The sequence below is a fragment of the Cupressus sempervirens genome, chromosome 3 (genome assembly GCF_028749045.1).
Source record: "Cupressus sempervirens isolate cs-2001-9-10 chromosome 3, ASM2874904v1, whole genome shotgun sequence".
Lineage (NCBI taxonomy): Eukaryota > Viridiplantae > Streptophyta > Pinopsida > Cupressales > Cupressaceae > Cupressus > Cupressus sempervirens.
In genome coordinates, this window is record NC_143120.1 from 280,415,564 (window position 1) to 280,428,782 (window position 13,219).

Consider the following 13,219-nt stretch of genomic DNA (forward strand, 5'->3'; position numbering starts at 1 on the left):
TTGAAAATGAACAAATTTGAGCTCTCCTTCATTTTGATAAATGTTTATGGTCTTACATCAACTCAAGATAAATAGAAATTGTTAATAGATTTGACTCAGATTATTAAGATATATATAGTGACTAGTATCTAACTTTGGTTGTTGCTTTCAATGTCATCCTCAAGGTAACAGAAAAGAATGGGGGTATTTTTCCTCCATTGAAAACTATTCAATATTTTTTGGGATTTGTAGAGGACAATAACTCGTTGGATGTTGAACCTAATAATGGTACCTTCACATGGACTAATAAAAGAGAAAATTTTGCTCAGATTGCAGTTAAATTGGATAGGTTTTTTATTTTAGAGGAATAGAAGTTAACTAACAACACCTTCCAATTACATATTCTACCATTACTAGGTAGACCACTTCCCTATATCATTACTCATAGGCCCCCACTTTGGCACAACAAGATTTCAAGCATTGACCATGTTTTAAATGTGAATGGATGTAGCTTTGTCCTCCATAGTTTCTTCACCTTATTAAGAAAAGGTGGATAAGTGCCCCATAGGGTGAAGGATAAAAAATGCACCAATTTTTTGCCAAACCAAAGTATACCAAGAAATATATTAAAAAATTGATAGAAGTGGTATTAAAAATCATCTTCAATGATAAAAGGAAATTCAAACAACAGTTGGCTGAAGCTTTCGACATAATCATTAAACAAGGTATGGATGATGACACTTATCATAACCAAAAAGCTTTACAAATATAATGGGAGGAATTATGCAATAGAGAAGAGGAATTTTGGTGACAAAAATATACAGAGCTATGGTTAAGAGATGGGGACAAAAATACCTCTTATTTTCATGCATCGAAAAAACAAAAAAGGATAGCAAGTTGTGTTCTTTCCATTAACAATGTTGATACTGGTATACAAATTTCTAATAATATTAGCATCCACTACTTGCACCACCTACTATTGCTGCATTTGGTGGACCCTTACAACATGATCTTTTGAATAATATTCCATCCATTATGTCAAATGCTGATAATATTATTATTATGGCTCCTTTCACCATACAAGAGATTAGAATAAAAAAAATTCTCTTTCCCCACATAAAGCCCTTGGTCTTGATGGTTATACAACTCTATTTTTCAAGCTTGCTAGAATTTCATAAGGTGGGAACTTCTAGATGTCATTGAAGAGTCAATAAAAAGTAAAGCTATGTTCAAATATTTTAACACTACCAATATAGACATCGTCCCAAAGATCAAAAGTCCCAAAATTTTTGTAGATTTTTAACCAATGTCATTATGTAACACAATATAGAAGATCATTACAAAGGTAATTTACTTGAGAATGCAATATCTCATTCAAAAATTAGTTTCTCAAGAACAAGTTAGATTTGTTCTATAAAGGGAGACAATGGAGGGAGCACTTGCAACTCATGAGGTACTCCATTCAATTAACAATAATAAATCTTCAATCTTCATGGTCAAAGTTGACATGATGAAAGCACATGACAGAGTTAGATGGGACTTTCTCTTCAAAGTGTTGTAGAAATTTGGATTTCCAAAGGGTTGGTGTAAATAGATTAAAGCCTGCATAATGAGTGCTTGATTTTTAGTTTTAATAATTGGAGTCCTAGTAGGTTTCTTTTCATCGACATAAGGGGTGTGGCAAGGGGATCCTTTATCTCTAGTTCACTTCATTCTCATGGCAGAAGGCTTTAGTAGAACTATTCACAAACAACATACACTCGGCACTTGGAAAGGTACTAAAATTGGGGGTCTAGAAACTTCGATAACACACTCTTTCTTTGTAGATGACACTTTAATTTATGGGGAGTCTAATCTTCATGAAGTTGGGTAGATTAAGCAAATGATCTATATACTTTAGCTTCAAGACAAAAAGTTAATGCATGTAAATCAGAAATCTATTTGTTCAATACCAATAAGTCCATTTCAAATAGAATCATCAATTTTTTGGCCTTCTCAATTGAAACCCTATCATCTATATATCTTGGTATGCATCTTTTCATAGGGGCTACCAAAATTAGTTACTAGCACCCCATGATTGAAAGAATTAAATCTAGAGTTGAGGCTTGGAAAGCTCGATGACTTTCTCCAACAGGAAAAATTCTCCTTACAATACTAGTATTGTTAGCTATTCCAAATTATTATTTAGCAGTACTCAAAACACCTACAATAGTGATTTAGACAATTTAGAAGTTGCAAAGGGATCTCTTATGGACTGGGAACGTGAATTGCATGAAGAAAATCCTGCTTATTTCTTTGAAAGAAATGACACAAGTAAAGTCATTAGGTGGTGCAGGGGTTCATGACATGGTAAATCTTAACAAAGCTTTTGTGGGAAGATAGCATGGAACATGTATTCTAAGAAACATACTAAATGGTGCCAGATTATGCAACAAAAATATCTTGTCAAGAGTGCTATCTATTTTGGACATAGTCAAACATTCAACCATTTGGGATTTTATGTTAAAATATTTTAATAGATATCATTCTTCAAGGGTTGAGTTTTCTTTAGTACAATTTTTTTTCTTTCTAAAAATTAATATATTTGAATATTTTTCCATAGATATTTGTAAAGATAAACTTGCTAATAATAAAAAATAACACTTGAGATTAAAATTAGACCATTATTACTCTTAATGTGGTACAATTTTCATAGTTTTTAATGAGTTGGATTGTCAAAGCTTATGTTTATTTATCTTTTTGGTTGTGGGTATGCTTGTTCTTCAAGCATTGTGTGTTTTCTCTATTCATCATAGTGGTAGCATGAGTGGAGACCCTTATCAAATTGAGCTTGATGAGTTTGGAGAATATAAAAATGACAAGGAGCTTTAGGAAATCCTTGAGAAGGGTGGTTTGACAAATTACATTATTGCCATGAAGGGATTCAACCCTAAACTTTTGCAGAACACTGTGGAGTCTTGGGATGACCACAGTGGGATGTTTTATTTCCATTGTCACCCTAGAGTCCATATCTTCCATTACTATTTTGAGTATGGAAGGTGTCAAAATTATGAGAAACACCAGAATATCATTCAAGGATGCTTTTGAGAGATTTAGGGAATAGAGGGAAAAAATTTCCAAAGATGTATCATGGGTTTAATAGAGAAGCAATGGAGAGGGTGTGGGAGGCCCTGGTGAAGGTTCTCATACAATTTGGTACATGTAAGGGCACGTATAATAGGTTTTCTCCTCCCTTTCATTGTCAATTAAAAAATATAAATTTAAAGGGACCTTGCCTGAATATAAAGGGATTTTATTTAGGCTTTATGACTTTCATTGGAACATGACCCTTTAGGCATCCCCTCACCTTTTCCTTGAGCTAAATAAATAGATTGAAAAGCCATTTCCTCTTTAGTGAGACATTCTAGGATTAGAACCCTACCTCCTCAAAAAGCTAAGAATAAAAAAGAAGAGGACCTTGATTCCAAAGATGAAACTATGGAAGTTGAGGACTCGGAGAAAGGTTCGTCAACCATGGAAATTGATTGGACCTCAGAGACTTCATCCCAATTTTTTGCCCCTATTTCCCTGAATTCTACTATCTACCCACCCTCTCCCATGGTTAATTTAAGCTACCTTGATGACCTTAGGGTGTCCTAGTACAATTCCAAATAAAGAGGATGACAATATTGATTTGGATATTCTAACTACGAAGATTGTTTTACGTTACAACATGTTGAAAGTGATGGCTAGGTGGCTCCTATTTCAAATGGACATTTCTTGAAGAAAGATTAATAGATTGGAGACAATTGTAGAAATAGAGAAAAAATATGAGGATTGGATAGATGGTTGCAAGGATGAGGTCTCGTGTGAATTGCGATGGGAGCTAGGAGACAAGCATGGTTGAAAAAAATTGGAGGAATAGGTGAAGGATATAAAAAATGAGGTACCCCCTAAGGAAGAGTATAACAAGGTCTTGAAAGCCTTGGTGTTAATTAAAAAGGAGCAAGCTTGGATATGATAAATTCAACAATCTGGCTAGTTAGAGCATCTAAGCCCATAATAGGATGGAAGGGGAAATAGGGAGTTTGAAGGCTCTCCTAGAGGAGAAAGCGGCTAAGAGGAAAAAAAAGGAGGAGACTGATAGAGAATTTTTTAAATTTAATTTAATTTATTAAATTATCTTTTCTCCCTTCTTTATATATCACTTTAAGCACCTTTTGCATTCTCATTTAATTATTAATTACTAATTATTAAATAACATTTACCTTTTAGGATACCCTTGTAGAGTTTCAATCTCCTTCTATAAGGATAGATTGTTTGTAATTATCTTGCATCTTTTTCATTTTTAAGAATACAATTTGTATATTTTCAAAGAAAACCCTTGCCTCTTCTTGTCTTTTTCTTCTCTATGATAGGTTTTTATATGCAAGAATTATTTAGGCTTTGTGGATTTGTATTGCATTTTGCTCAAATCCTTCATGGTATTAGAGCTAGATCTGTTGTAGCTTGTTTAGTATTTAGAGAAAAAAGAGAACAAGGGTTGAATATAACAAATCTAACATTTTTTGGAAATTTTATTTTTATTTTTTGAGGTGTGACAATGACAATTCAAAAAAAAAAATTATAAAGGTGATTGTCAAATAGTGATATCTCCCTCATACGGTATCCTTTTTTAGAGCAATTTTTTCATTTTGGGGTAGAATTTCATGATCTACACATTGGTGTAGGTTGCTTGTGATCTCTATTTTTAAATTTTTTTGAAAATTGCAAATCTTAAAATTTTTCAACTTCAAAGGCTTCATTTGAGCTCATAAGGACACATATTTTGGTGCTATTTTTTTTTTTAAAGTGCATGATTTATCGTCTACTTTCTAGATCTAGTATCAGCTTGGAATAATATTGAGTGGAAATAGTACTTTTAGGAATTGGTCATTTTTTGGCCTATAGTAATAGGTATTTGTGATTCATATCTGAAGTTTGTTTTTCTCTTCTCTCATTTACGCATTTCTTCTAGTAGTTGGGTTCAATTTTTTGCATTGTGAGGGAATGTTTTGTCATGTTGTTTCTATTATTTACTTATGTAAACCAAAAATATAGTCAAAAAATAATTCAGACACCTTCTAAAATAATGGTTGAGACCTCTTCTTATCTAGAACCACTGAACCCTCATAACTATCACACATGGAAGACCTTAATGACACAATTTCTCTGGTCAAAAGGGTTGTGGTCTTATTTAGATGGAATGAAACTAGCTTTATAGAGACCTTTTAACGTCATGCAAAACAAAAATAAGATGGATGAGGCAATAGGATTGATTTATTTATAGGTCTCCGACAGTCTACAGTTTCATCTTCATGGGTGCAATACCCCTCTAGCTATGTGGACCAAGCTTAAAGGCTTGTTTGGTATAGTGAATGAGTTTAGGGCACTTTAGATTAAGGTGGAGCTTAGCTCTCTTATATTAGATTCATTTCCCTCCATTGAGGACTTCTTGATGAAATTCAAACAACTGAGAACTTTATTGCAAGGTTGTGAAAAAAAACAAGACTAAGACTAAGTGTATCTACCTAATTCTTTCTAAGCTTTGTGAAAAATTTCAAATTTTTTCTTCTACCTTCTATTCCACCAAAGATGCTTTGGGTAATAGATTTAACATGTCATCCTTTGAGATGTTTTGTGATTGGTTGACTCAAGAGAAAGCTAAGCTCTCTCAGTTGGATTCTTTCACAGGCTCACAGACTCATGCATTGATATCTTTGCCATATTCAAAGATGAAGGAGAAGACTTAGAAATCTCATTTTGCAGAGTCTTAAATTGATTCTAGCACTCACAATTCATTAGGGCCACCTTCTTCTAAAGGGGGTAAATCAAAACCAAAAACACCAAAGTGTGCTTATTGCAATAAGCCTAATCATGATGAGTCACATTTCTATGAGATAAAGTTAGATGGCTATGCTAAACAGGTTTCAGATTTGATAGCTCTCTTTCAAAAGAGAAACATTAATATTCCATCTACTTCTCATAGACCTTATTTATCATCATCATTTCAGTTAGATGGTAAAGATATAGGAAAGGGTCATGCACTATGTGCAATTACTATTCCTCATTCTTCTAGATGGTTATTGGAGTTAGGTGCTTCACAGTATATGGAATCTTCTCAGGATTTGTTCTCTTCTTTTGAGGCTTCTCTTACTCCACACATTTTGATGGGGAATAACATTTTTATGACTGTATGAGGGAAAGGTTCAATTGAAATTAATGATGGTACATTTCATGATGTACTTTGTGTTCCATCTTTGTCCTTTAACCTTCTCTCTATTTATTAGATTACACATAGTGGGACAGGGAAGACAATTCAGTTTGCACAAGATTCTGTGCACATTAGAGATAGTGAGACATGCAATATTATTGCTACAAGAACTATTGATCATGCCACCTATCTATATTCCTTCTCACATTTTGGTCCACCATCTCCACTATTTGAGACTCACTCATTTTTTTTCATGAGAGTCTGCTAAGGTGAGGTCAGGTTGCTTGAACTTATGTGTTGTTCCTAAGACCAATATTGTGACTTCTACACCTCCACCTTCTATTCAGATTCCATCTCTTGCATAGTATTACTCTTCAACATTGCCTACTATTGCAGCTCTAGTCATCGAGCCACCTATTGTAGTTGTTGAGGATATATCACAAGACATACATCTCCTCTCAAATGACAGATTTAGCACACTTGTTATTCCACCTTTATTGGAGATTCCATTTTAGGATTCTCATGCTTTCTCCTTTGAGCATCAGCTAGGACTTCTAGCTACACCTTACATACATGGGTTTTATCATCCTTGCTTACTGCCTTTGTTTCCTTCAGATTGGAGCCATATTGGTATGTTCATTGACATAGGAGTTCTACCATTCTAGGAGGGCTATGTGTTAGGATTAACCTCAGACAGAAATAACAGTTAAATGCAAATATAACCAATACCAAAAAATAATAGATTGCATAAAAGGAACACAAGACACCAAAACTTAATGTGGTTCACCAAATCCCTAGGCTACGTCCATCAACAACAAGTCCAATATTATTATTATCCAGTGATTACAACTTGATTATAATCCATAATCCCTTATAGCTCAATACTGCCACAAGAAGCTACAATATTACTATCACATTATGAAATCCCTAACCCTATACAAACTTTTGTCACTTACAAATTAGGGCTAGAATAATAGAAGAATAGTAGTAGATGCCTTTTACAATATAAGGGCATTTTTTGCTTTGAGGTCGCTTTCCCTTGACCTCGTCTTGGGGGCACTACTCCCAAACCCTCGTAGAAATAACATTGGGAGAAAACCACATCATATAAACCTTTGAGTTTGAATAGGCTCCACATCACAACAATCTCCCACTTGGAGACTAATTAGACTCCACAACAATAACACTAGGGAGTCTCAAGCTTCTATCATGGAAGCTTTCATTGTACTTATAGTCTTGAGAGATTCTCTTGAGATGTCTCATTTGTGCATTCTTTTTTATCTTTTTTTGGAGTAGAGTTTTTCCCACTGGATTTTCTCTATTTCTATGTTTCATAGATATTTGATTTAGATTAGGTACCTCATCAAGCCTTGTTGTCGGGACCCAAGTTTGCTTTTAACATTGTAGTTTCCTTTCATTGTTTGTAGCTACATTGTTGCTCATCTTAAGGGCAGGGTTAGAGAAAAAGGTTAATTTAATTTAATTTATTAAAGTACCTTTTCTCCCTTCTTAAGATTTCACTTTATGCACCTTTTGCATTCTCATTCAATAATTAATTACTAATTATTAAATAGCATTTACCTTTTAGATTACCCTTTTAGGGTTTTGATCTCCTTCTATAAGGATAGATCATTTGTAATTATCTTGCTTCCTTTTCATTTTTGAGAACACAATTTGCATATTTTCAGATCAAACCCTCACCTCTTCTTGTCTTTTTTTTTTCTCTGTGATAGGTTTTTACATGCTGGAATTATTTAGGGTTTGTGGATTTGTATTGCATTTTGCTCAAATCCTTGAAATATTCTAAGAAAATAGGAAGTCCAATATGAGAGTCTCAGGGGTTTAGTGAGTTCAAGTTTGGTCACATTAAGTTCTCTTCGTTAGACTATTTGAGATTCATGTTGCTAGTTTTGCTGCTTTGTAGTTGTTGGTTCGTGGCTGCGGTGCCTGTTCCTGGTTCAGTCATTTTTGGACCTTCTTATCATTAAGTTTTTTTCTCTTTTATGCTTTAGGTGGGAGCAGCTTAGTCAGCAAAACTTCTTCGTTGGCTAGAGTTTAGTTTTGTAGGATCACTTCTTGTGACTTTTGTGGTCCTTAGACCTGTCTTGTTTTAACTAATGAGAGCACTTAAGATTGAACAATATTTCTTTCACCCTTAAAACAATACATATCATAAAACAATTCAATATATGATTATGATAATAACAATAATACTACAAACTTCAAGAATATATAAATAAAAATATACTTATAACTACATTTCCAAACTACTGTATGGAGTCTCTATAAAAAAATGATTCTTTCTATTGCCAGCAGATAAAGATGGATACCAAATAAATTACGACGAAACGATAAGATAAAAGCGATGGATGACCCAAAAAAATTAAAAAACTATAAATAAATAAATTTTAACAACCATAATGCGAGCATAATATTATCCTAATAAACGTTCGAAATGAATGGAAAACAAAATTTCACCAACCAACCCCACTCGGCAAAATCATACCAAATATCTTGTCGAACAAGGTAGTAAGTCTGCAATATTACTTGAGGAAGAAACCAAAAAAATGCGCTGTTAACAGGTCTCAGCTACAACTCCCTAAAGTCAACTATATTAGTTGGAAGTTAGTAGGATTATAGTTTTCAAATTATATAATACATTTGCCAGTATAAGCATATTATTTACCATACTTATTTTACCGATGAATGACATCAAAATGTCACTTGCATAATCCATAAATTAATGATACCGTTGAGCAGTATAATCAATTTTTGACCGTACGTGATGTAAGGGTATGGATAATCAATTTTCTTTAATGAGTAAGATTATGAATGCAAATCTTAAGAATTAATGGTTATCCGTTCTGTCAAAATTTCTAATAGACTTAATTCCTAATAAATTCTTAACATATCATTCAACATCAAGAAAAAGACCAAAAAACTACTTAAATAACTATAATTAAACTGAAATCTTACCTAATCAAAAAATGCATTCATAATGTGTAAATCTCATAATGTGCTCTTAGTTACCTACTCATTTCTTTTGGAACTATAATCTAATTTATACGGATCAATTTGTTGATGTTCAACTTTTATTAGGTTTACATATGCATACTCTCACAGAAGAGTGTTATTATTTGTGTGTGAGATATAAACGTATGATGAGCTATGGCTGCTGAGAAAGTTAATGAAGAGCTAATTGACTGGAATGAAGATAAAGAGGAGGTTTTACAGATTATACGGAGAAATTTTAATGCTGAGAGAAACCAAATCACTCTGAATTTGTTGGGTACAAATGGCAGAAATTCACCAACTTCTTCATCTTCATCTAGATCTGAGACAATAGATTCTGATTTCCTGGGACTGGCTCAAAGCCATTGCGTCCACTCTGGATTAGACAACTGCTTGGACTTTGTGGTAAATTGCTAAAATCTTTCTCATACTCAGCTGATATAATTATATTCATATTCATCATTATTAATTTTCACATGTATTCTTATACTTATGATGGTTATATGATTAAATTGTATTGTATTGAAGCCCAAAGAAATGCATTACCTGAAATCAGATGGAGAAGCTGAAGTCTTATCAAGGAAGAAGAACTTAAAATTCAGCTCTACCAAAAAGGATGAAGTAAGTGTAGACCTTAAACTGAAATTATCTAACCAAAAACTCTTCAAAGGAAGCAGAAAAAAGAATAATATTGCAGAGGGAGTTCAGTCTGCCTTGAGGCTTGTTGGGTGTTACACATGCTTAATGTATTTCATGGTACCCACCAAAGATTTCAACTGTCCCAAGTGCAAAGGTTCTTTCCTCATTGATTTTTCATCTTCCTGTAAATAATTCATGGCAGACGACTATTTTCATTTTTTTCTTTCTTTCAGTATATTTATTGTATATATTATGAGGATTTGGTACTCTGTGCCAAAGTTCAATATATTGTGAATTATTTGGTATAATTTTTGTTTTCGTAACCAGTAAGCAATTGAATAATAAGCTTTGATTGTTGAAGTCAAGAATGTTTGGACAATATAGTTAAATTATTCAACTCAAGAGATAAGTTTGGTGGGCGGTAGGTTCAAATGGTAGCCATTTTGGAAGTATAGGTTGCCAACATAATTAAGATCTTATATGTCCCATGACTAATGTTTTTCTTTCCAATAAATATTTGATTTATACCTATTCTATAATGATTTCATGAAGGGTGTAATAGTGCCACTACTGTTTCAATCTGACGTAGCATTGTGTCATAACGATGTCAATAGTGGGGAGAACATTTAAAGAAAGCATATCCGATGCTTGCTTGAAATAGCTTTCCAAATTGTAGATATAATAGTTTTGGGGGTATGTGTAAATTCTGCTCAATTTTATTTATACAAAGTTTTATATTCTCTCTATTTAAAAGTCAAATTTTACAAATATATTTTAATAGAATTAAGTAGTAAGAATTTAGAATAAGTTATGTGTTTATTAATGATTAATAAATACAAAATAAGAGGATCCTTGAAGAGTTGTGAATTTTTCTTTTAATTTTAAAAGATTTGTTTTTCTAGTTTGTCTTCCCCTAATGCAATAATAAATAATAGTTAATTGAAATATGTTTTGTCCTTAAATGCATTTCTATATTCAAAAGATATTTGTAGCAGTTCTCTTCTCACAAAAAATAGAAATGAATTTATCAAAACTTATATTCATTTCCTTGGAATTTAGTTCATTCATAAATATTGGGTAGAATAGGAAATTGCTACAATGTGTTATATTGGCTTTTACCAAAATTTAGAACACCACCACTTATAGTCTCTCTGTACTGAATCAAAATCCATGTAGCCTTCAAATACATAAATACTTTTCTATTTCCTTAGGATGAATTTCCTTATATGTTGTGTGAATTTTAACCACAATATCTACTACTTGCACTATATCTAGCATAGAAGTAGTTGCATACAAAAGTTACAAATAGTGCAACAATTTTTGTTTATGGGGGCAACAATTTTTGGTTGAAGTAATGATCTATAATGTTAAAAAATGCTTGATATGTTATGCCAAATAAAATTCAAATATCAACTCTTGGTGAGTTATATCTCAGCTAATTTAGACATGGTTTGTTTTTGAAAAATAAAATATAATTTGTATAAATTGAAATACAATTTTTGTTATTTTCCTACAAAGGTAACATGAATACCTTTTTAATGCACATTTTTTAGAAAATAAATTCTCTCATTTTTTAATTTTTCCGTAAGCTTCAAATAGAGACTTGTGAAATGGTCAAATGACCTATATTTAATAAAATTAAAACAAAAAATAATGATAAACACAATATATACTAAAAGTATAGTCATTGGAAAGCTTGTTTTGAGTACAAAAATCTTGTATATTTAGTTTTAGAATATAGTCTATTTAGCCCTTGTGTAGCCCTTTGAAGGGTTAAATTTAAAAGCAATTCCAGGACTTCAATAAAAATGTCATTTTGAAAACTTTGGGCAAAGATGTCTTTGCATGAAGGCCCTTTGGACTGTGTATGTGAAGGTGGCTTTTCCTGAAGCCCCTCAATGAAAATCTAGTATGCCCAAAGGGGCTTCACCCTGGCCAAAATCCAACCACTTTTTTCTTTGCCAAATTTTGGCCAATGGGGATTTTTTTCAAAGCCCCAAGGTATGTGCACACATTATGTACATCCTCAATGATACTTACCAAAGTAGTATTCATAATCTATTTAAGGAACTTAATCTAGGATGAAATTTATAATATATTATGATCTATTTAGACATCATAAAATATCTATCATAATAGAATTTTAAGTTACTAAAAGGTTACGACCTTCTAAAAGATTTTAAGTAATACTGATAATCATTTGGATGTTATCATGTCCTTGTGATGTACACGTGAGGTAGGCCCATCAAAATCGTGTAGTTACACACATAAATTTTTAGACGCCCTCTAAATCTGATATCAATCCTCCTTTTTCATACAAGAAAATAGACATAGAGAAAAGATCAAGGCAAACAACTCTCACAATACATATAGAATTATAGAAATAAGAAGATAAATGTCATACTCTATGATAATAAACACTTACCTCACCTGCATATAATCATAAACTATCTTCATATGCATGATATAAATTTTATTCTTTGGATTAATATAAATTTTAAATTTTCCTTTTCATTTCTCATTCTCTTAGTCTTCAACATATATAATATCATTAGCTTTAACTTAAGACTAAAATGCACGGATGGCATATTGACAATTTTCATGCCTTTACTTTCATTACATTCACTTATTTTAAGGTATTCTTTCATGCACAACTACACCAACAATCCATATGGGTTATGACTTAGATCTATTTCAGATACCTATGGGTATTCTGTCTTTCTCCACGCTCCTCATTAATTGTCATATTCATCTTGTTATTCATTTATTTAAACTTGTTAACATATTCTTATTAGGGACTGATATGTATGGGTCTTGTCTTTAATACAATTATATTGTATGTTAATCAGATGACCCAATATGTACAAGACTTGACTACCCCTTCTAATTGATCAAGAACTTATCTATGATGTCAAAATAGTCTTTCTCAATTTTGGTGATCAAACCTACATGGAATGGTCACACAATCAAGGTATTGAATTTTTTTTTTCACCTTCAACCCATGTGATGCAATACTCTATCTTATGCCTATTAGGTGTCTTGAGAATGTAACTTTCTTTTCTCCCATTTCTCTATTTGTCTGAATAAGAAACATTTCTTGTATTATGTGGGCCACTTTGGTTACCTACATTATGTAATGTTGATGTCATGTTTTACTCTCTTAAATTACCTTATCATATGTGTATGTCACTTGTAGCCAACTTCCTATTAGGTTTGACTTTATGACTTGTATAGCTTCTTCCTTTGGTGTTTACTTTAGAAAAAAAACCTTGCTTGATCCCTTTCTAAGTAGTCATGTGTCCTCATTAACTCCTTTTCTTATATATGAGATGATTTTTGTTTTCTTCATTTCCTTTC

General features: G+C 32.4%; 1 protein-coding gene and 1 long non-coding RNA gene across 2 annotated transcripts in view; both read left to right on the forward strand.

Annotated features, from left to right (window-relative positions):
- The first annotated feature begins 9,233 nt into the window (after window positions 1-9,233).
- On the forward strand, window positions 9,234-10,170 carry LOC149566025 (uncharacterized). The gene is made up of 2 exons (XM_089817324.1): window positions 9,234-9,628; window positions 9,752-10,170. The coding sequence occupies exons 1-2, from the start codon at window positions 9,380-9,382 to the stop codon at window positions 10,052-10,054; spliced, it is 552 nt and encodes a 183-aa protein (XP_089673450.1). The 5' UTR covers window positions 9,234-9,379; the 3' UTR covers window positions 10,055-10,170.
- Window positions 10,171-10,478: 308 nt separating this feature from the next.
- Window positions 10,479-13,219, forward strand: part of LOC149566026 (uncharacterized) — an 8,172-nt gene continuing 5,431 nt past the window's right edge. Inside the window, exon 1 of the long non-coding RNA XR_016361524.1 lies at window positions 10,479-10,555. This is a non-coding gene — a long non-coding RNA (uncharacterized LOC149566026). The remainder of the gene's footprint in view (window positions 10,556-13,219) is intronic.

Bases quoted from the DNA above. Each gene is read 5' to 3' on its own strand.
- LOC149566025 (XM_089817324.1), top strand. From the start codon at position 9,380: ATGGCTGCTGAGAAAGTTAATGAAGAGCTAATTGACTGGAATGAAGAT. The intron at 9,629-9,751 runs GTAAATTGCTAA...ATTGTATTGAAG, and splicing joins ACAACTGCTTGGACTTTGTG to CCCAAAGAAATGCATTACCT.